Genomic DNA, 23,963 nt, shown 5'->3' with positions numbered 1-23,963 from the left:
CCACCTGGATGCCTCCTTTTTTTTTAAGATTTTATTTATTTATTTGAGAGACAGCACAAGGTGGGGAAGGGTAGGGGGAGAAGCAGAGTCCCCGCTGAGCAGAGAGCACAACACAGGGCTCAATACTAGGACCCTAGGATCAGGACCTGAGCCGAAGTCAGATGCTTAACCGACTGAGCCACCCAGGTGCCCCTCAATTTTTATTCTTAATACAAACACTTATAGCATAAGTTTCACTCTAACATCTGCTTTTTCTGCATCCCATAGGTTTTAGAATATTGCTTTTTCTTTTTCTTTTGTTTTGAGACATATTTAGATTTGCTATTTGCTTTCTTATTGGGCTAATTGCTTGTGCAGTACTGTGGTGCTTAATATTTACATATTAAATATTTAATATTTACCTTGTAGATTTTTCAGCTTTATTTTATTGTTGATCTTTAGTTTTGTACCACTGTGGTTGGAATATATACTTGGCATGATTTCAGGCTTCTTAAATTTTAATATCTGTTTTGTCTCCTTTTATGTGATTTAGCCAGGATATTCCTCTGGCTGTACTTGAAGAAAATGTGTATTCTATTTTTCTTGTATGAAATGTTTTATATACATCTTTTATAACCATGTCTTCTGAAGTATGCTTCAAGTTCTTGCTGAGAAAAAAACTTTAACAGAAGGTACTGGTTTAAAATAAAGCATATCAGAAGGGAGGTGGGTGGGGATGGGTGAAATACATGAAAGAGATTAAGAGTACACTTAGGATGATGAGCTGAGTAATGATGTATAGAATTACTGAATCACTATATTGTATACCTGAAACTAATATATAACACTATATGTTAACTATACTGGAATTAAAATAAAAAATTTGATAATAATAAATTTTGCTTTAAACATAAAACTTTTCTTAAAAAAATGTTTTTTAGACCCAAGCCTAAGGCAGACACCCAACTGACTGAGCCACCCAGGCGCCCCTATTTCTTAAATTGATACTAGCCATTCCAAATGGTGTGAGGTGATATCTTACTGTGGTTTTGATGTGCATTTCCCTGATGAATAGTGATGCTGAGTATCTCTTAATGCGCCTGCTGGCCATCTGAATGTCTTCTTTGGAAAAATGTCTATTCAGGTCTTCTGCCCATTTTTTAATTGGACTGGTTTTTTGGTATTTCTTTATATACATTTTGGATATGAACCCATTATCAGAGATATCATTTGCAAATATCTTCTCCCATTCAATAGGTTGCCTTTTTGTTTTGTTCATGGTTCCTTTGTTGTGCAAAAATTTTTTATTTTTTTAATTTTTTTTTTTTTATTTATTTGTCAGAGAGAGAGAGCGAGCACAAGCAGGGGAGAGCAGCAGGCAGAGGGAGAAGCAGGCTCCCTGCTGAGCAAGGAGCCCAACATGGGACTTGATCCCAGGCTCCTGGGATCATGAACTGAGCCAAAGGCAGATGCCCAACCGACTAAGCCACCCAGGTGAACTCCCAAGTTTTTTATTTTGGTGTAGTCCCAATAGTTTACTTTTGCTTTTGCTTCCCTTGCTTTAGGAGATACCTGCATAAATATGTTGGTATGGTCAATGTCCAAGAGATTACCATGTTTTCTTTTAGGAATTTTATGGTTTCAGGTCTCACATCTAAGTCTTTAATCCATTTTGAGTTTATTTTTGTGTATGGTTTAAGATAGTGGTCCAGTTTCACTCTTTTGCATGTAGCTGTCCAGTTTTCCCAACACCATTTATTGAAGAGACTTTTTTCCATTGTATATTCTCGCCTCTTTTGTCACAGATTAATTGACCCTATTGGCATGAGTGTATTTCTGGGCTCTCTATGCTGTTTCACTAATCTATGTGGGATTTTATTGTTATAAAATTGGTTTCTTGTCTTCAGTTCCTGAAAACACATCAGGGCTATAAAGGTGAAATAGGTGTCTTTTTTTTTTTTTTTAAAGATTTTTATTTATTTATTTAACAGAGAGAGAGAGAGAACACAAGCAGGGGGAGTGGCAGGCAGAGGCAGACTCCCCACTGAGCAGGGAGCCCAATGCAGGACTCGATCCCAGGACCCTGAGATCATGACCTGAGCTAAAGGCAGACACTTAATGACTGAGCCACCCAGGCGCCCCTGAAATAGGTGTCTTATTCAAAATAGGTGTCTTTTCACCACAACTGGGTTGATGTTAATGAGATGACTTTTGGAAAGCACCTAAGGGTGGGGGCTGGTTGCCAGGAGAACCAACCATGATTAAAGGACTGAGCCTTTCAGTCCCATCCCCTCACCTCTGGAAAGGGGAGAGTGGCTGGAAGTAGAATCAACTGCCAATGGCTAATGACTTAATCAATCATACCTGTAGAATGAAACCTCCATAAAAACCCACCAGGATGAGCTTTGGAGAGCTTCCAGGACGGTGAACACATGGAGACTCAGGGAGAGTGGCGCATATAAAGAGCGTGGGAGTTCCATGCCCTTGCCCGGTAGCTTGCCCTATGCATCTCTTCCATCTGGTTGTTCTTGAGTTATATTCTTTTATAATAAACCAGTAATCTAGTAAGTAAAATGTATCTCTGAGTTCTGTTAAACCACACTAACTAATTAGTTAAATCCAAGGTGGGGGTCATTGGAACCTCCAATCTATACGTAGCAGGTAAGAAGCACAGGTGACAACCCAAACTTACAAATGGCATCTAAGGGGATGGGGCAGTAGAACTGAGCCCTTAATGTATGGGATACAATGCAATTTCCAGGTAGATAGTGTCAGAATTGAGCTGATTTGCAGAATACCGTGCTGATGTACCAGAATTGCCTTGTGGTATGGAAAAATCCCCCACATACACATTGGAAATTGTGGGCAGAACCTTTTTAGTACTTAACCCAGGAAACTGCATCTAACATTATATCATGAGTTAAACTGCAAGGGGGAAAAAAACAATAACGACAACAAAGCAAAGCCAGAAATTATTCTCCTTAAAAGCTAGTATTACCTGTTACAAACCACTTGAACAAATGCCTCAAGCTCCCCACCTATGCCAAAACACTTCATAATCTTACACAGGTAAAAATAATCCCACACAAGGTAAAAATAACCCCAAAATAAAAAATTTTTTAGTGATCTTCTTAGAATCTGTATTTTTTCCCTTTCTTTTTTTATTGTTAGTCACCGTACAGTACTTCATTAGTTTTTGATGTAGTGTTCCATGACTCATTGTTTGCATGTAACACCCAGTGCTCACTGCAATACACGCCCTCCTTAAGACCCTTTCATTTTCATTTTACACTTACTTACAGACATTTTCAATGGAAAGGATTTCATTAGGAGCCTTCATTTTATAGGAGAACACGGTATTATTTGTTAATTTAAAAAGGTAAGAGAGGGGGGCGTCTGGGTGGCTCAGTCAGTTAAGCATCTGCCTTCAGCTCAGGTCTTGATCTTGGATTCCTAGGAAAGACCCCTGCACCCCTGTGTCAGGCTCCCTGTTCAGCAGGAAGTCTGGTTCTCCCTCTGCCCCTCACCCTGTTTGTCCTCTCTCTCTCTCTCTCTCTCAAATAAAATCTTAAAAAAAATAATAATAATAATAATAGGGAAAACAAAAATGACTGAAAATTTCGTCTTAGCAGAATTAACATCAACATACAACAGCCTAAGACATTCCTCCTTTATTGTCCCCCTTTCAAAAACTAATCAGGCATCCGTCCATAAACAAAAGTGCCTTTATGGGAGTTGTGGGAAACAGCACCACACGCCAAGGGACCTAGGAGTCTCGCCCACATGTACATCTGGTAACAGGCAGACAGACTTAGCACAGGCTGCAGAAGAGCCAGTGAACCTGCCCCAACCCCTCATGGCCACAGTCAGGGAAAACATGAAGAGTGCTGACCTGGGCAGATCCCAGTGAATGAAAAACAATTTGTGGAAATCCAGCCTTCCCTAGAGGAGGAGTTTCCAGCATGCCAATGGTGATGCACCAGAGCAGTTAACAGAAACTCTGCTGGTGCTGTCCCTCCCCCAACACAACAGTGCAGATGAACTATCTGGCACCATCCTCTCCCAAGAGGGAAAAGGACAGTGGTGAGTTAATGCTCAGCTATCTGCTGAGGGAGATGCTGGTAGAGAAACCCGTTTCTCTCCAGCAGCACCCAGAGTACTGAGGCTGGACCTGCATGACTGGTGGGAGGGAGGAGATCAGGAAAAAGGCAAATGAGAATATAACTGCATTGAAGGGATGCAGTTCCTGCTGACTGAGCTCAGAACTTTAGCAAGAAGTTGATCCATAAGCCTGACAAGCTCCCCACCGAGCCCATGAGCACCCCAACACCCTGAATACTAAATTCACACCTCCTCCAACTCTGCAACCAGCTCCTCGCATACACTTCTCGGTGAGGTGGCAAGTGTAAGTCTGACAAATGAGCCTATCAGAAAAATAGACTAATCTCTATCAGCAAAGAAGAAACAGAAACTTGAGTTACAGTGCCACTTTCTAGAAAACAAAAGAAGTTAACAGTAGCTAGCCTGGTGGTTTATAAGACTCAGAGAAGAGATAAAAACTTAAGAATTGTGTCACATGAAGAAACAAAAATGTGGAAAAGATGTATCCACATAAGGAGGAAAAAACCCCAGATACTACAGGACCAACAGTTTACCCCATCTGAAAGTAACTAGTATGGATTTGAGGAAGTATCTGCTATTTTACAGGCAAAAGCAGCAATGCAAATCTACAAGAACATGAAAAGTCAAGGAAATACATCATCCCCAAAAGATAACAATAATCTTCCAATAACCTAACTCAAATGCAAAGAATTTAACAAGCTATCTGATAAAGAATTCAAAATAGCTGGTTACGGGAACTCGACAAACTAAGAAAACACAGGCAATTCAATGAAGTACATCAACAAAATGAGAAATCTACAGAGAGAGAGAAATCATAAAAAAGAAGCAAACAAATTCAATGAATGCAATGAAAAATGTCATAGAGAACATCTACAGGAGAGTAGATTAAATGGAAGACATAATAAGTGAGCTGGAAAACTGAAACTTTGAAATAACCCAGTCAGAAATGAACAAAGAAAGGGGCGCCTGGGTGGCTCAGTCGTTAAGCATCTGCCTTCGGCTCAGGGCGTGATCCCGGAGTTCTGGGATCAAGCCCCATGTCAGGCTCTTCTGCTGGGAGCCTGCTTCTTCCTCTCCCACTCCCCCTGCTTGTGTTCCCTTCTCTCGCTGGGTCTCTATCTCTGTCAAATAAATAAATAAATCTTAAAAAAAAAAAAAAGAAAAAGAAAGAAACGAACAAAGAAAAAAGATGAAAAAGAACACAGAAAGCCTACATGATCTATAGGATGAAAATAAATGTACAAATATTAGAATAATCAGGATTGGGGAAAGAGCAGAGAGTAAAAACACAACCTCTTTTATTTAAAGTTTATTTAAAAAGATAATAGCTGCCAACTTTCCAAACCTGGGGATATAATTGGATGACCAAGTTCACAAAGCTCATAGATCACCCAATTATCTCAATGCAAAAAGACCTTCTCCAAGACACAATATAATGACAGTGTCAAAAACAAACACAGAGAATCCTAAAAGCAGCCAGAAAAAAAAGACGGTAATCTGAAAGGAACACCCATTTGGCGATCAGGTTTCTCAGCAGAGACTCTGGGCCAGGACAAGTGTAATGACATATTCAAAGTGTTGAAAGAAAAGAAGTGGCGACCAAAAATACTGCATCTGGCAAAGTTAGCTTTCAGATATGAAGGAGAAACGAAGACTGTTTCAGACAAACAAAAGCTGAGAAAGTGCATCACCAGTAGATCTGCCTTGCAAGAACACTGAAAAGAGTTCTTCAAGCTGAAATGAAGGCACTAATCAGTGACACGAGAAACTATGAAAGTATACCACACAACGGTAAAGAGAAATACGGTCAGATTTAGAAAACTATAATTCTAGGCTCAGTCAGTTGGGCTTCTGCCTTCAGCTCAGGTCATGATCCCAGGGTCCTGGGATCAAGTCCCACATCAGGCTCCCTGCTCAGTGGGGAGTCTGCTCCCTCTGCACCTCCCTGCTGCTTGTGTGTGTTCTCTCTCTCTTTCTCTGACAAAGAAATAAAATCTTTTAAAAAAATTATAATTCTATAATAGTGTGTTAACCACCTAATTACAACATAGAGGTTAAACAGAAAAGCATTAAAAGTAACTATAGCTACTATAATTTAATGAATACACAGTATAAAAAGAGGTAAATTGTGACATCAAAAATATAAAAGGGACAGGGGCACCTGGGTGGCTCAGTCAGTTGGGCGTCTGCCTTCAGCTCAGGTCATGATCCCAGGATCCTGGGATCGAGCCCCACATCGGGCTCCCCGCTCAGTGGGGAGCCAGCTTCTCCCTCCCCCTGCCTGCCACTCCTCCTGCTTGTGCTCTGTCTCTGGCAAATAAATAAATAAAATCTTTAAAAGTACACATATATACATATATATGTGTGTGTATGTGTTTGTATATAAACATATATGCATATATTTGGGATCGGGTCCATGAGGAGCCTGCTTCTTCCTCTACCTCTGTCTCTCTCTCTGTCTCTCATGAATAAATAAAATCTTTAAAATATATAAAAAGGGTGGAGCTTTGTATGCTACTAAAGTTAAGTTGTTATAGGGTTAAAATGGACAGCATTATCTATGAGATATTTTACATAAGTCCCATGGTAACCACAATGCAAAAACAGAAAAGATTCACAAGAGAAAGAAAGGAGGGGCGCCTGGGTGGTTCAGTCGTTAAGCATCTGCCTTTGGCTCAGGGTGTGATCCCAGTGTTCTGGGATGGAGCCCCGCATCAGGCTCCACCGCTGGGAGCCTGCTTCTTCCTCTCCCACTCCCCCTGCTTGTGCTCCCTCTATCGCTGGCTGTCTCTGTGAAATAAATAAATAAAAATCTTTAAAAAAAAAAAAACAAAAAACAAGAGAAAGAAAGGAAAAACAGAGCATACCACCATGGAAAAACACCACTTTACAAAAGAAAGTAGAAACAGAGGGGAAAAAAAACTATGAAAATACAAAACAATCAGAAAGCAATGAATAAGATGGCATTATTAAGTCCTTACATATCAATAAATACTCTAAATGTAAGTGGATTGAATTCACCAAGCAAAAGGCAAATAGTAGGCTGAATGGATTTAAACAAAAAAACAAACAAACAAAAAAACCGACCCAACTATAGGTGGCCTAAAGATACTTCAGGTTTAAGGATACACATAGGCTGAAAGCAAAGAGATGACAAATGATATCCCATACAAGTAGAAAGCAAAAGAAAGAGGGGGTGGCTATAGTTATATGAGACAAAATAAACTTTAAGCCAAGAACAGTAACAAGAGACAAAAAAGGTCATTATAGAATGATAAAGCAATTTATCAAGAGAATATAACAATCGTAAACATATACCAACCCAACAACAGAACACCTAAATATATTAATATATATATATACTAAGTACTAATAGAACTGAAGGGAGAAATAGACAACAATAAAATAGTAGGGGACTTCAATACTCCACTGTCAGCAACAGACAGATCATCCAGACAGAAAATCAACAAGGAAACACTGCATTTGAACCATTTACATTAGATCAAATGGACCTAACAGACATTTATAAAGCAATCCCTATCAAAATTCCAATGGCATTTTTAATAAAAGAAAAAACAAAATCTGTACCGAACCATAAAAGACCCCAAATAACCACAGCAATCCTAAGAAACAAGAACAAAACTGAAGGTATCATACTTCCTGATTTCAAACTACACTACAAAGCTATAGTAATCAAAACAGTATGGTACTGGCATAAATACAGAATAGAATTAAGACCCTGAAATAAAGCCCCACACATAACGATCAACTAATATTTTAAGTAATCTTTATGCCCAATGTGGGGCTCAAACTCATGACCCCAAGATCAAGAGTCATAAGCTCTACCAACTGAGCCAGCCAGGCACCCCTAAGATCAACTGATAGTTGACAATGGAGACACAAATACTCAATGGGGAAAGCAGAGTCTCTTCAACAAATGGTGTTGGAAAAACTGGACAACAAGCAGACAAATGACTAGACCCATTTCTTATACCACTCAAAATGGATTAAAGACTAAAAGATCTGATATTATAAAATCCTATGGTGATAATCATATTGCAATATATAATATCAAATCAATATGCTGCACACCTTAAACCTACATGTTATATGTCAACTGTATCTCAATGGAAAGAAAGAAAAGAAAATTTTCCCTTATCTACTGATTACCTATTAGGGAGTATCATCCTCCTTCTCTTTTTTAGTTGTTATAATGATATAACAAACTGTTAAGGACCAAACCATGCATGCTCACAATGCACCCCCTTCTTCCTACCCTTTTCCTCTCTTCCTCTCCTACTCTTACTCTTGTTCCACGGGTAGCCATCCCAGCTAATCAAAACCAGCCAATTTCAGGATACAAAATCAATACACAGAAATCCTTTGCATTTCTATACACTAACAATGAAGCAGCAGAAAGAGAAATTAAGAAAACAATCCCATTTACAATTATATCAAAAATCATAAAATACTTAGGAATAAACTTAACCAAGGAGGTGAAAGACCTGTACTCTGACACTACAAAACACAGGGGTGCCTGGGTGCTTCAGTTGTTAAGCATCTGCCTTAGGCTCAGGGCGTGATCCCGGAGTCCTGGGATCGAGACCCACATCGGGCTCCCTGCTCTGCTGGGAGCCTGCTTCTTCCTCTCCCACTCCCCCTGCTTGTGTTCCCTCTCCCGCTGGCTGTCTCTCTCTCTGTCAAATAAATAAATAAAATCTTCAAAAAAAATAAATAAATAAAACAAAAACTATAAAACACGATGAAAGAAATTGAAGATGACCAACACATGGAAAGATATTCCACACTCATGGATTAGGAGAACAAATATTGTTAAAATGTCTGTACTACCCAAAGCAATCCACAAATTTAATGTAATCCTTATCCAAAATACCAATAGCATTTTTCATAAAACTAGAATAAATAATCCTAAAATTTCTATGGAACCATAAAAGACCCCAAATAGCCAAAGCAATCTTGAAAAAGAAGAACAAAACTAGAGGTATCGCAGGACACCTGGGTGGCTTAGTCAGTTAGGTGTCTGCTTTTGGCTCAGGTCATGACCCCAGGGCCCTGGGATCAAGCCCCATGACATAAAGCTCCCTGATCAGTGGGCAGTCCGCCTCTTCCTCTCCCTCTGCACCCCCCTCACCCCCTCTCATTCTCTTTTGCCTCTGCCAGATAAATAGATTTAAAAAAAAAAAAAACCTGGAGGTACAATTCCAGATTTCAAGATATACCACAAACTATAGTAATCAGAACAGTATGGTACTAGCACAAAAATAGACACATAGATCAAAAGAACAGAATAAAGAGCCCAGAAATAAGCCCACGATTATTTGGTCAATTAATCTTTGACAAAGGAGGCAAGAATATGCAATGGGAAAAAGTCTCTTCAACAAATGGTGTTGGGAAAACTGGACAGTTACACATAAAAGAATTAAAATGGACCACTTTCTTATACCATACACAAAAATAAATTCAAAACAGATTAAAGATCTAAATAGGAAACCTGAAACCATAAAAAACCCTAGAAGAGAGCACAGGCAGTAATTTCTCTGACATTGGCCATAGCAATATTCTTCTAGATATATTTCCTGAGGAAAGGGAAACAAAAGCAAAAATAAACTATTAGGACTACATTAAAATAAAAAGCTTATACAAAGCAAAGGAAACAATCAATAAAACAAAAAGACAAACTGCGGAATGAGAGAAGATATTTGCAAATGATATATCCAATAAAGAGTTACTATCCAAAATATATAAAGAACTGACAGAACTCAACACCAAAAAAACCAAATAATCCCATTAAAAATGGGCAGAAGACATGAACAGACATTTCTCCAAAGACATTCAGATGGCCAGCAGACACATGAAAAGATGCTCAATATCACTCATCATTGGGGAAATGCAAATCAAAACCAAAATGAGATATCTCCTCAAACCTGTTAGAATGGCTAAAATCAACAACATAAGAAACAACAACTGATGGCAAGGTTGTGGAGAAAAAGGAACCCTTGTGCACTGTTGGTGGGAATGCAAACTGGTGCAGCCTCTGTGGAAAACAGTATGGAGGTTTCCTCAAAAAGTTAAAAATAGAATTACCATATGATCCACTGACAATGGGTATTTACCCAAAGAAAATGAAAACACTAATTCAAAAAGCTATATGCCCCCCTCTGTTTACTGCAGCATTATTTACAAGAGCCAAGATATGGAACCAACCCCCGTATCCATCCATAGATGAATGGACAAAGAATATGTGATACATATATACAATGGAATATCACTCAGCCATAAAAAGAATGAAATCTTGCCATTTGCAACAACATGGATGAACCTAGAGAGTATAATGCTAAGTGAAATTCGTCAAAGACATAACACCATGTGATTTCACTCATATGTGAAATTTAGGAAGGAAGGAAGGAAGGAAGGAAGGAAGGAAGGAAGGAAGGAAGGAAGGAAGGAAAGAAAAAAGAAAGAAAGAAAGAAAGAAAGGTAGAAAGAAACAGACAAACCAAAAAAAACCCAGACTTTTAAATATAGTGGACAAACTGGTGGTTACCAGGAGGGAGCTGGTAGGGGGATGGATGAAATAGGTGAAGAGGATTAAGAGTACACATATTGGGATGAGCACTGAATAAAATATAGAATTGGTGAACCACTGTATCGTTCACTTGAAATTAATATAACACAGTCTGTTACTTACACTGGAATTAAGAAAAAAAAAAAAAGACCAGCCGATTGACCTACGCAGCCCAATCCAAAAATCACCAGATACTTGGTGCTAAGCCAAATGAATTTTATTCACAAATGAAAAAGAATGCAAAAAGATCAATTTGCTTAAATTTTCCTAAATGACAACTCTATCCTGGGCCAGTGATAAGGGCAACTCCAGGGTCTGCCACCTTTTTAGATTCAAAGCCAAGAGGAAACACCAATGGTCACTCCTGGAGCCACTGTCAGCGGTGGTCTGGAGTGAACCTTACATTCCACATCTGTTTCACTCTTTGCCTACTGAAAAAAAGCACTGCTGTTTGCTGACCGGTCAGCTCAGGGGTGGACCTGACTAATCAATGGATAATCCCAAGTGGACATGGGACCCAATTCTACCCCATGAAAATCCAGAAGAGATTGCTAGAAGTTTCTCGTGGATGCATGCAGTCAAATCCAGATCCTGCCAGTGCTCTAGTAACGCCATCTGAATTTTACTTGCAAATGGAAAAATGCAAGTAATCTCTTCAGAGAGTTATGAGAGGACAAACTATCTCTTAAACTCAACATGAACAAGGATACAGCCACCTATTGCTATGACAGCATCCTAAAATCCAAAGATGAAAGAGTACGCCATGCATAAAAGCTAACACAAAGGAAGGAGGGCAGAGATAAGAGACTTAGAAAGAAACAGAGCCTCAACTGTGCCCTTACCTCCTGGCTCTACTTTCTATAAATGAGTAATATTCCTTAATATTAAAGCCAGCCAGAATCAGGTTTATTTTACTTGCAGCAAAAAGCCCCAACAGACTGGTACTATTTTTATAATCAGAAAAATATATATACTTAAAATATCAATGAGTAAGGGGGGAAAAAACAGGCCATGCTCAATGAGAGCTTATCAGAGAAATACTAATAATCCCTTCTACAACTTTTGCTGGACATTGCTACATACATCTCCTTCTCATATTATGTGGTTGATTTTTAATTAAAATTGAGTCTGTACTTTTCAAAAAATGCTCAGATACTCTAATCACAAGAAAAGCATAGTCAGGATCAGAAGCATAGGATGGAAAGGGGATTAAGGATGGCAGACTGCCAAACTTCAGAGCCTTTCCTGCTCCCCATCCCCCACCCTAAGCTTCTTTATCAATTATCATCACAGTAATGAATTGAACAGTTTAAAAGTCATAGCAATATTCTCATCTTGGACAAGATGACCTCTTTAGACAGGGAAAATGTTTTACTGCACTCTACCAACAGACCTATTTATTATTTTCAGTGTCAAAATTGTCTTAATCGTTTATCACTGCCATCTCCCATCTCCCTTATTGCTGAATGTGTGTTGGTGCGGATAATTAGAGCTATTAGTTGGCATTCAGTCCAGAAGCTTTCAAGAACTAAAGCAGGACTATTAGGGGAATTTTCTCACATTCCTTCCTGACTGTAACAACATGAATGATATGGGACTCTGGCCTACCCTCTCAAGTCTCTCTTTCTCCCTTTTCCTACCTCCTCACTGAACCTAGACCCACACAAGTTTCTTTCTTCTATTTGTATACCCAGGCTGCTTAATGTGGTAAAACACACACAAACACACAAACACACACACAGGCTCACAAAACCAAGGAAGATGAGTTCCACACACACCTATGGTCTTGAAAGTTATTGCCCCTCTGTCATCATGCAGGGTCAGTTCCATCTCCAAACCCTGTTCTTCCAAGCCCCTCCACACAAACCTCCTGTACGGCCCCCTCCCTCCACCTTCCACCTGCTCTACAGGCAAGAACTGCTTCAGTGTCCTAGCCTCCAGCCGCAAATGTATCTACATTCCAACCACCACGATATTTTTCCCTCTTAGGTCAGAGGAAGGAGCACGGCCACTCCCACATAATTAATACTAAAATGATAACAAGAACACCACAATGTACCATGTCTCTCATTCTACATAAAGTTTTATGCTCCATTTGTGCTCTACATCGCATTATCTCCTCTCCTTGGTCCATTAATCCTTCTCCTCTCCAGCTTCTCAATTACCATTTTCCCCTCAAATTCAAATCCCTCAGACTTCCACTTCTCGCCAAGATAAACAGTGAGATTTACCCTTCCACCTGAAACAACTTCTTTTAAAAAGGCCAAAATATATGAAACAATGATTTCCAGACCCTGGACATTAGACACAAAGGACAATGACACCCGAAAGACGGGAAATACAGATGATCCTTTGCTTACAGCCTTGAAAGCGTTTCCAGGCTGCAGCGTAGGGAGGGGATCCCGGGTGGAGGCCAGTCCAACCACTCAAGTTGAAGAGATGTGGCCAAGTCTTAAAAGACCGAAGTGAATCCACAGGACAGAGTGGCAGGAGGAGAAGTGCAGACAGAGAGAACTCAGAGGACCTGCAGGGGGTCCTGCTCGAGTACTCAGTAGAGTACTGGAGGGCCCAAATGCATGATGAAACTACGGAGGCTGAAGGAAAAACCTGAAAGCATGAAAGACAACAATAATCAGAGCTTCCAGAGGGCCAGAAGGCCTGGCGACACAGACATTCCATCTGTAGCAAAAGCCATTGCGCAGAGAAACACCATAATTAAGTTGGATCTGTAACCTAAGAAGTACCACAGGCCAACAAAAGTAAAAGGGCAGCATCATTTTATCTAGAATTACTCCATAAATTTTGGTGACTTATGAATGGCAGGGCAGGGGAGAGGAGCATAATACTAAGTTCCTTCCTAGTGCCAGGCATTTGAGAGGGTTCAGTAAGACACAGTCCCTGCCCTTGTGTGCCACTCCATAGTCTTCAGGACAGATTCATCAACTCCCTCCTCCAAGATACTCCATCAGGTTTTGACCAGCAGTCAGCTAAAAGGTCCCCTCCTTGAAAAAGCTTTCCTTCATCCCTCTAACGACTACGAAGTAGCCCACTTTCCTTTCTTTACAGTACTCTTCACAATTTCTAAGTATCACTTATTATTACTATATGATTATGATTTATTGTTATCTCCTATGCACATTTAGAATATGAACTTCGTAAGCGAAGAAATCATGTCTGTACCCTCTGTGACCAGCACAGCATATAACCACTGAAGGTACTCAAACACTTAATGAATAAATGAAAACAAGAGCTATGACCAGGGTAAGTTTTCTGATGATCAGCATTTCCTAGGCGAGTCAGCCCCAAATCCTTAGATTTGGTTCCCTGAGTGATGAAGGAGCATATGCAGTACTCACCTCTACCTGAGCAACACTGATGACCAGCACCACCACCATCAACACCGCAAGCAGACAGCAGAAGAGCCGTAGTTTGAAGAAGCTGATCCACATTGTCTGGCTGTGTCTTGATCACCCATGGCCGATGCCATGCTACCTTCACTCCTCAAAACTCCATGTCTTTGTTCTTCCGATCTGCAGATGAGCTTTTTGTTTAACTTGTTTCTTTTCTACTAGTATCGTTAAGAGTTGTTTTTATGGAGGAGAGGCTGGGGTTGATTTAAGAAGCACATTTTTCTTCAAACGACTCCTTCAAAGAGAGAAGATGAGAATACAGATCACCAACTGCAACGGCCTCGTGTGTGGTAAGAGGAAAACGCCACACTTCCTCTTCCTTAACCCTCTCAAAGGCCCAAAGTCATGAGGGGAAACAAAGAGGCAGAGCACAGTAAGATCTGTTATATACCCCATTTGCTCAAACACAACCCTATACTTCCGTATATATACAGTGATACTTGGCCTGCAAATTTTAGGTTTTAACTTTGAAGAATGCAAAGAAAAATGTTTCAAACCCTTAGGATCAGAAAATTAAGGTTACTGTTAAATTTCTAGAGGTCTAAGTAAATAAAATCACTCCCCTTCCCTTACAGTTCAAGTTTTATAACACTCCTAAAGTAATTACATTTGACAAGCATTAAGAGGAAACGTGGTGATTTTATACAGAGTTCTGGGACACCGTGCAAACCATCCCGACCTCCTCTAGAAAACAAGGAGTGCTGTCCCCCCTGCACAGCCGAAGACATAAAACAGCCTTTGGATGTCCAGCTCCCCCACCACATATGTAGAACTGATGATGCGCCCTCAGCTGAGTAACAGGGCCCAGGAGGGAAGACACTAGCTGTGAAGATATAGGAAAGAAAAGCTAAGCCTGAGGATTAAGAGGAGACCCAAATCCTTAATCCTAACTGATAGAGGCAGAGGACTTCAGAGCCTGCCGCTCCTAACTGTTCTCCCACATAATGAATTCAAAATGTTCTCCCCAGTTGTTATTTTGGTATATGTATTTTGTTCCTAGCTAGGATTTCCACGGAGGGCAGGGTGGGGAAGGTGAAAGGGTGCATAACTACGGCTCAGAGGATCTCTGAATACCTCAGCTGCACCAGCACTCCCCGCAGCTTTGTACAGGACCTGGCAAGCTGCGCTACTCCCTCACTCTTCCACTCCACCTGTCTAATGCATTCCCATGCCACAAGGACCACGACAACTCCTCCTCACCTCTGCTTCATAAAGGAGGCACAGCTAAGCTATTCTAATTTGCTCTCCATCCTCAGAATTCCCACAGCACTTTCTTCTCACTTCATTTCTCAGCGTTTTCACTCCTCTGTATTCATATGTATTTCCTGTCCCTCCAACTAGACTATACCAATTATGATTTTAAAAACAGTAATAATAAAAACAGAAACCAGAGGCGCCTGGGTGGCTCAGCTGGTTAAGCATCCAACTCTTGGTTTTGGCTCAGGTGGTGATCTCAGGATCATGAGTAGGGCTCCATGCTCAGCATGGAGTCTGCTCGTCTCTCTCCCTCTGCTCTTCCCCTTACTTGCAAGCTCTCTCAAATAAATAAAATCTTTAAAACAAAAAAACAAAAACAAAAAAAACGGGGTGCTTGGGTGACTCAGTCAGTTAAGTGTCTGCCTTCGCCTCAGGTCATGATCCCAGGGTCCTGGGATCGAGCCCCATGTCAGGCTCCCTGCTCAGTGGGGAGCCTGCTGCTCCCCCTGCTTGTGCTCTCTCTCCCTCTCTCTCTGTCAAATAAATAAAATCTTTAAAAACAAAACAGGGGCGCCTGGGTGGCACAGCGGTTAAGCGTCTGGCTTCAGCTCAGGGCGTGATCCCGGCGTTATGGGATCGAGCCCCACATCAGGCTCTTCCTCTATGAGCCTGCTTCTTCCTCTCCCACTCCCCCTGCTTGTGTTCCCTCTCTCGCTGGCTGTCTCTATCTCTGTCGAATAAAGAAATTAAAAAATCTTTAAAAAAAATAATAAAAACAAAAAACAAAATAAAAACAAAACAAACCACAGAAACCATGTACCAGAAAAAAAGCAACTTAGTAATAACAATGTATCATACTTCTTTGATTCCCTCACAGTACCTCCCCCCTACATGATATATATTGATTCAACAATCCACAAAACACAAAATTATGGAGGCCTACTCTGTACTACACAGTGTACTAAGTGCCAGAAATTCCCATGGAAAGGCTTACACTTATATTAGGCAAGAGACAGTTCCTCTACTAATTTAAACAGGAAAAGTTATTCGCCTACTACAGGCCATCTGTACAGGGATATCAAGCACTGTGAAAGACTGCACATAACCATTTGAGGACCCCTCAACACCGCCCCTCTCTAACACCCAAGCACCCACTTACCCCAAAGTGCCTATAAATTCTGGGAAGGAATGGCTGTGAACTAGAAGAATTAACTCTATCATCAGGGTCCAACTGCTCCCCTGTAGAAACCCTTCTCAAAGAGTTGGCCAAAAAAATCATAGGCTTCCCTCATGCCCAGAGAGGGAGAAGACCAAAGATGATACTCCACAGAGTTTCAGCAGCACCCCAGTAAGCACGGTCTGTGTAAAATGCCAGCAGCTTCTAGAAGATCAGTGTTATTCAGAGCCAGGTGGCAGCAGCACAGCAGCGGTCAAGGGTGCAGAAGGATGGCAAGGGCAGCAGACTCCTGAGCTACAGTGACTATAGGGATATAGGCAGCCATGCAAATATGCAAGAAGCCCCTCACGGCCAAGGACTTCTACTGAAAATCATGACTGCAGAGGCATGTCAAGAAAAGACCTGACTTCCTGCGAGGAGCAAGTAGAGCCCCGAGATTTGAGAGACCCATTTGTACATCTAAGTAGATGTGGCCTGGGGAGCACTTAGACAGACCTCCCTTTGAAAAAACATATATTAAAATGTTGATAGTTGTCATCTCTGCGCAGTTCTTTTCTCCTTCATTTTTATCTTTGTGTCCTAATTTTTCACCAGGAAATAAAAATTACAAATATAAAGAAAAAAGCAGGTTTCTAAAAGTAGTTACTAAAGATAAGCCATAAGGAGAAACAGAGAATGAAACCAAATACAGGAAAACAATTCAGTTTAAAAAGAAAAATTTCAAAGTGAAAGAAGAAATCTCTAACCATTCTCTACTGTTTTCCTACAAATATAAAACCTAGGCATTATAACAAGAAAATTATTTGCAAAGATAGCACGACAATAGCATTCGGTATCTCAAACTGCCTTAGAATTCAGTAAAAACAAAAATGCTAGCTGGGAATGACTCTAAGAAAAAGTTTCCTAGACCAACCAAAAATAAAAATATGTTAATGAATGTTACTCACCTTTTTTTTTTTTAATTTCCAGTTCCCAAGAAGAAATGCTTATTAGAACTAAGATATTAGAGCTTACATCTAACTTTCCTTCCAGTGTAAAGTCCTGAATTCAAGCAATCATGACGGTGCTTATTCTTTTCTTGCCACATTCAAAGCACGGGTTGATGTTTTCTCACTTTTATACCATTCTTCCTGCTGCAACAGGGATACGCACATGATATACAGGTTAAAGATACTGAAATTAAGGAAAACATATTTGAAATCAAGAGTACAATTTTATACTGAGATGCACATAGATTTCAGTATAACATAGTAAGAGAAACTTTTCCTTTACTATTAATAAAAACCAGTAACTGGCTATTTATATATATTAACTTAAACATGGCCAGTCACTTCCGGATCTGAGCTGAAGGTCAAAACTTTATAAATAGCAACATAACTTTTAAAAAAAAATCAAAGATAAAAGCTCCATATGTTATTTTTCTTAAAGACTAGGATAATCATGTACTTCAACAACCCATCCTACCACTATAGAAAACAAGAGGCATCTAGACAGATCCAAAAGTTATGATTCCTTCAGGAGGAATTTAAATTTGACCGGTCTTGTTTTCAAATCTTTGTAATGTGTCAGCCCACCACTTAGTCTATGTTCGAAGGACAAGGAAAAAGTAAAATGCATGGTCTGTTGGGTTTCTTTTGCCAAAGCTGATTAAGACTACTTACCAGCCAGTCTAACTTCTTTATGGCCTGTCCCAACAACCCTAGACTGCCATTATGTACCTGACTTCCTACCCCATCTTGTAAGAGAATTGCAGAGTGATTGCTTCATTACTGAGAAGTAAAATTGTCAGTAACATCAGTGAGATAGTTGAGTTCAGTACTAAAAAATTAAGCAGCAAACCCATCTTCTAAAGAACTAAAGGTCTTAGACAACCATTTCACAAAGACAATGTATTAGAGGATAACGACACACCCAGTTTCTGGAACAGTCCCCATTCTAAATACCCTGAACTGCTATCCACATAAATACAATTATACCTGTCAGACCAAGTGTCTAGAATTTTAAATCAGAATACATGGACCCCCTACATAGAAGACAAATCACAGATTTACATGGAATATATCCAAACTTAAATATTTATGTATCAGGGGCACCTGCATGACAATCAGTTAAGCATCCAACTCTTGATTTCAGCTCAGGTCCTGATCTCAGGGTTGTGAGATCGAGCCCCATGTCAAGCTCCACGCTAGACATGGAGCCTGCTTAAAGTTCTCCCTCTCCCTCTGCCCCTCCCCCCCTTAAAAATTTATATATCAAACTTTCCAAATTGCAGCTGTATAACTCATAAACACAGAGAACAAACTTATGGTTGCCAGAGGGGAGGGGAGTGCGGGGGACAGGCAAAATAGATGAGGAGGATTAAGAGGTACAAACTTCCAGTTACCAAATAAGTTATGGGGATGCAAATATAGCATAGGGAACATAGTGAATCATTTGGAATAACTCTGTATGGTGACAGTAACTACGCTGATCGTGGTGATCATTTCATAATGTATATAAATGTCAAACCACTACGGTGAACACCTGAAACTAATATAATACTGTACCTCAACCATACTTCAATAAATAAATAACAAAGAGCAGCTATATTTCATAGGGCGCTGGGTAAGACCTTGAAACTTAACAGGCCAGGATCTAGAGAAAGAACTGGAGATGTATCCACAAACCTGATAATGATGGGTCACCAAGTAAGGTCAACCCTTGGACAAAGAGGAAGCACAGCAGAAGTCTGCAGGGCTTGCTTCCCCTGATTCCATTTCTCTTTCATTTATCGCCACCTCACACACCCAAAGTGCTGACTCACCACCCTGGCCTTCCCTTGCCCTTCTTCCAAAGCAGCACCCCATGCTTTCATGGGGGTTGGAGGGGTGGAGAGGAGCAGATGAGAAGTAAACAAATCAGTTAAATAAGTCACACAGTAGTAAGTGCTGTAAGAAAAAAAATAAGGCACATTGATAGGCTGTATTCTTTAACCTTGCATGCACGTTAATATCATCCTGCAAGCTTTTTTTTTTTTTTTTTTTTGGTGGTGGTGAAAAAAACTAAGCATTAAATTCTCGAAGGCCATTTTGTTCCAGCTACATCAAGGTGGTCACATCAAAACAACCAAGTCAAAATAGCTTCACAGCTCCCCCATTCTGTAAGCTTTTAACAATGCCAGTGCTTAGACTAGACTCAACTGAATCGGAATCTGTGGGAGCAGGGCCCAAGAAACAGCTTTTAAAAAAGGTCTCAAAATGATTATAATATACTGCCAAGCAGGGGAACCACTAGTATGAGGTGGCCAGAGGTGCTATTTGTATCAGTCGGTCAGGGATGGCCTTTCTAAAACGATCTCTGAATTGTAACTTACACCATCCCCTCAGGACAATCCGATTCCACAGTAACAAGGACAGCCAACCTCACTTCAGTGATCTATTCCTTGGTTTCCCTACTCAGTAACAACAGCACTGTATCAGGCCAGAGATTGTGAAGGAGAGAAGAGACTAAATACAGTGAAAGGAAAGCAGAACCCAAACACCTTGGAGGAACAGCGTGCTGCTGCCTCCACCGCATGGAATCAGATAATTAATGATCAGGGTCTGGGAGCCCCGCCAGCTTCAAGCACACCCTGATGTTCCAAATGATAACCACACCGAGGAAGGGGAAGGCCCAGGGAGCAGTGTGATTCTTCCTTCATCTTTAGGAAATTGGCAGCAAGCCTCCTTTAGAGTAAATAACGAAAAGAAAGGAAAATTTTACAATTATACACAAAAATCGTATAAATCCTGGCTGAGAATGCCACTTACCACCACCCCAGTGGCTTTTGATCAAGCGGAGATGGGTGACAGGCCAGGGTTTCCACATGACACCTTGCAAAGTCACACGCTTCTCTCCCCATGCGACCTGAATCTGATGTCTCAAAGCGTCAATAATGCCAGAAGAGTCCAAAGCGTGAGAGCATCTCCAGGCAAGTGGCAGCTGCGGTTCAGTGCAGCAATGAGACCGGAGAATGCGGCTGAGACGGAAGGCGTCGCAAAGTGCACCGTACCGTGTTAGGGAGAGGTTTCTAGCGGCAGCACCTGCCCGCGTTCAGCAAGTCCAGAAAACAGCACGGAGATCTCGCGCCAGCCCCGCCCCCTCCCTGCCGGGACGCGCAGCGGCTCGGACAACTCAGGTCCGAGGCTGCGGCAGCCGGAGGTTCCAATTCTGCCCCCGCCCAAGGCTGAAGCCTCCCCTTTCTGGCTCCAGAACCTCCAGCCGTGATCCCCGAGTCCGCCGCTCCTCGGCACCAGGCCGGGGACTCAGGGGTCGACGCGTGCGGAGTAAGGGGATTCGCAGACTAGAGGCGCACGCGAAGTGCCAGGCAATGGGTCGCTCGAGCTGCAGGGACCCAGCCCGGCGCCTGCGCACAAGCCGGTGTCCCGCACTCACCTCCAGGCCCAGCTGTCCGCCGTGCTCACTCCGGCCGCTGGGCATTCGGACTCCCGGATCTGGTGCCGCTGCGCCAGACTGCCTGGCCCCTGCTTCCTGGCCCCGCTACGACTCCTCACCCCTACCCCGGGCTACAATTGGTTGAACTCCAGGAGGGGGCGGGCCGAGGACGCTGACTGACAGCCGCGGGCGCGGTGCGCGGAACGCTGAGCTCCGAGGCGAGGTAAGCGCTCTGCGCGCGGCTCCCACTCGGCGCCGCGTTGCTTCTGCGCGCGAGGGGGTCGCACAGCTGTAGCCCTGTGGCCTGAGCTCTGGCGCCTTTCCGGACCGGCTTCTCTCGCCTCCAAATATCAGGGTTTCCCAGGGACAGTCTGTTTCAAGGCTTTTTTCTTGTCAGCGAAAGTGACCAAACCGGAGAAGCCCTACTTGGGCCGTCTTTCCTGTCAGTGGCGGAATGTATTGTTTCCTCTGCCAGAGAAAAACACCATTGGCCATGCACGAGCACTTACATATTGCCCCGCTTGAAATTAGTCGATTTACTCTATCTGGCCTTAAAACAGCCTCGTTCCTTTCACTCTCCCTGTACATAACATAGGTCTTCGGACAAAAATGCCTGCATAGGTTCCCTCCCCTCCCCAATTCGGGGTTATCTTATTTTGGACATTCTTCTAAGCGGTAAAACGTCTATGGCTATGTGAAATTCAGAAACTGAGAGGAGTCCTTGAAAGACAGAGGACCTGCTCAGGAAGCCGGAAGGGATTGCGGGCTGCTCTGTGTATTTCAGTGCACCGTAGGGTTAATGGAATTTATTCCAGCAAAACGCAGACTCTAAAAATAGTCCTACCCCCAGACTATTATCTGAAGGTTGAAGAAGAAGAATTAATACAAATTGCAACTAGCACTAATTATTTTTACATTTACCGACCACAATGGGCTCTACGTGCTTATTCAGATGTTTTCGTGGCAGCACTACATGCATGAGTGACTAGACCTACGAATGGAAGAAAAGGAGTTTCTACATAGAGCACTCTTTTCTAGAGTAACCATTTCATTCTCCTTCCTGGAGAAAGTCAGCCTTCCAGGGCCTATTAATAAAAGGTGGCTTCCGTTGCCTGTGTGGCAGATAAAGAACCCATATGATAAACCTGCGCTCTAAGTCCTATCTCCCAGATGCCCCGCCCCATCACCCACCTTTCACAGTTTAGCTGCTTGGTAATCTGCAAATACTTTAATAGGGCATGGTGACTTCTAGGTCACGGTTTTGGACCTCATTAGTGATCCCTGATAACCCTTTCTCACATAGGCACTCATAACCCTGAGGCATTTGAGTCATCTTACCTATATATAGTCATTATAGCCACAAACAAGAGTAGCCAGGACCAGACAGGCCGGCCAAATAACTCTGACTACAAAGTCACCACACTGCAAGTGAAAAATACTATCATACAAAAAATATGCAATTTGGATCTTAGCTGGACTGGGGCTAACACACAGCTCTGCCCTCTTCCTAGCAGTGCCATCCTAAGCAAAGGACTTCTCTGGGCTCAGTTCCTCAACTGTGAATTAGGGGCAACACTACCTGCACTTAAGAAAAAATGAAATGATAACTGAAAAGTGCCCTAGCACAGTGTCCCAAATCTCTTCCTCTTAAATTCCCTACCTCAGGTTATGACATGGCACAAGGAATTTCTGAATACTACATTTATGATAATCTAATTTTGAAAGCTGGAAGTTTTCGTGCTAATGTTAGTTTAGATGCTAATCTAAGTTTAGATGCTAATGTTACTAAATTTCACTTCTCTAAGAAAACAAAGCATGGATCTTAAAGTTAGATAAGCAAAAAAGCAAATTAAGCCTGTTTCTGATGTAGCTAATTTGAGGGATATTTACCAGCAACTTGGTTCCATCTCTGATGGCAGAAACTTGGGGCACAAGCACTTCTGAGCCCATGTCAGTTCCTGATTCAGTTCCTTTGCTTCTGAATCCTTTGAACAAGTAACTAAAATTTGGGCCCCCAAACCCCTCAAACCATTGTTCAAAATAAGTGACTACTGTCACATTAGCTACCAACCACCCTATTCCCTAAACACCACGGACCATGAGAAGATGCTGCCAAGGGTAGGAGACTAGAAGGGAGAGGAATTTGGTGCCTGTATGAGTCTTGTCAGGCTGCCATAATAAAATGCCATAGACTTGAGTGGCTTAAACAACAGAGATTTATTTTCTCAGAGTTCTGGAAGCTAGAAGTCCCAGATCAAGGTGCCAGCTGATTCAGTTCCCTGTGAGAGCTCTCTTATTGGCTTGGAGATAAACACCTTCTCACTGTTTTTTGGGGTGGGGTGGGGGGAGGTCGGGTTTTTTTTTGTTTTTTTTTTAAGGAACTGTGTGTGTGCTATTTCACTGGTAGAGTAGCTAGGACTCAGGAACTTGGAGGCTTTAGGAGCTCTGCTGGGCAGTGCAAAGGAGCTTCTCCTCCTGTTACTTCAAATCCTGTCTTTGAATTCTTCTAGCTCTCCATGCTGGTCCTTTTCTCAGGTGCCCATAGCTCCCTCTTGTGCTGTATGACAGTCTTCAAATCACCTGGCCTGATTGGCAATCCAGAACATAGCCACAGAGAAGGTTAGGTAACAGGTCATCTGAAACACCTCCAGCTTCACTCCCATCTTGTTTCTCTACCCCCCTCCTCTTATAAGGACACTAGTTTCATTGGATTAGTGCCCCACCCTTAGGATGCCATTTAACCTTAATTGCCTCTTGCTGAGAAAGGAAGTCTCAAGCAAGCAGCCTTTCATACACACGGCCTTCGCCTGGAACACTTCCTTACCAAGAGATGAAAGAGTCCTCACAGCTCATGCTGGACTATTTGCCCTGTGTGGGACTTTCTTCATGCATTCCTTTATTTTGCTTAAGGCACCTGATTATTCCTTCGCCACTTCCACCATGTTAGGACACACTAAGAAAACAGCCATCTATGAGTCAGAAAACTACCCTCACCAGACACCGAATCTGCTGGTACCTTGATCTTGGACTTCTCAGCCCCTAGAACTGTGAGAAATAAATTTATGTTGTTTATAAGCCA

General features: G+C 41.8%; 1 protein-coding gene and 1 pseudogene across 8 annotated transcripts in view; both read right to left on the bottom strand.

Annotated features, from left to right (window-relative positions):
* NXPE3 (neurexophilin and PC-esterase domain family member 3) overlaps positions 1–21,031 on the bottom strand; it is a 45,743-nt gene extending 24,712 nt beyond the window's left edge. Inside the window, exons 1-4 of one of the 8 annotated variants that reach the window (XM_034657545.1) lie at positions 20,885–21,009; positions 20,260–20,431; positions 17,419–17,604; positions 14,044–14,332 (exon numbers count right to left, since the gene is read on the bottom strand). In XM_034657545.1, the coding sequence (XP_034513436.1) occupies positions 14,044–14,136 (93 nt within the window). In that variant the 5' untranslated portion in view covers positions 14,137–14,332; positions 17,419–17,604; positions 20,260–20,431; positions 20,885–21,009. Of the gene's footprint in view, positions 1–14,043; positions 14,333–17,418; positions 17,605–19,137; positions 19,399–20,259 lie in introns of those variants that run through there. The other 7 variants (XM_034657537.1, XM_034657552.1, XM_011222110.3 and 4 more) reach the window with 7 other exon arrangements.
* A 2,289-nt stretch (positions 21,032–23,320) lies between these two features.
* On the bottom strand, positions 23,321–23,556 carry LOC105236660 (annotated as a pseudogene).
* Between the last annotated feature and the right edge of the window lie 407 nt (positions 23,557–23,963).

Source organism: Ailuropoda melanoleuca, chromosome 1 (genome assembly GCF_002007445.2).
Source record: "Ailuropoda melanoleuca isolate Jingjing chromosome 1, ASM200744v2, whole genome shotgun sequence".
NCBI lineage: Eukaryota > Metazoa > Chordata > Mammalia > Carnivora > Ursidae > Ailuropoda > Ailuropoda melanoleuca.
The sequence above is the reverse complement of the archived record's forward strand: the minus strand, read 5'-3'. Positions and strand labels throughout refer to the sequence as shown.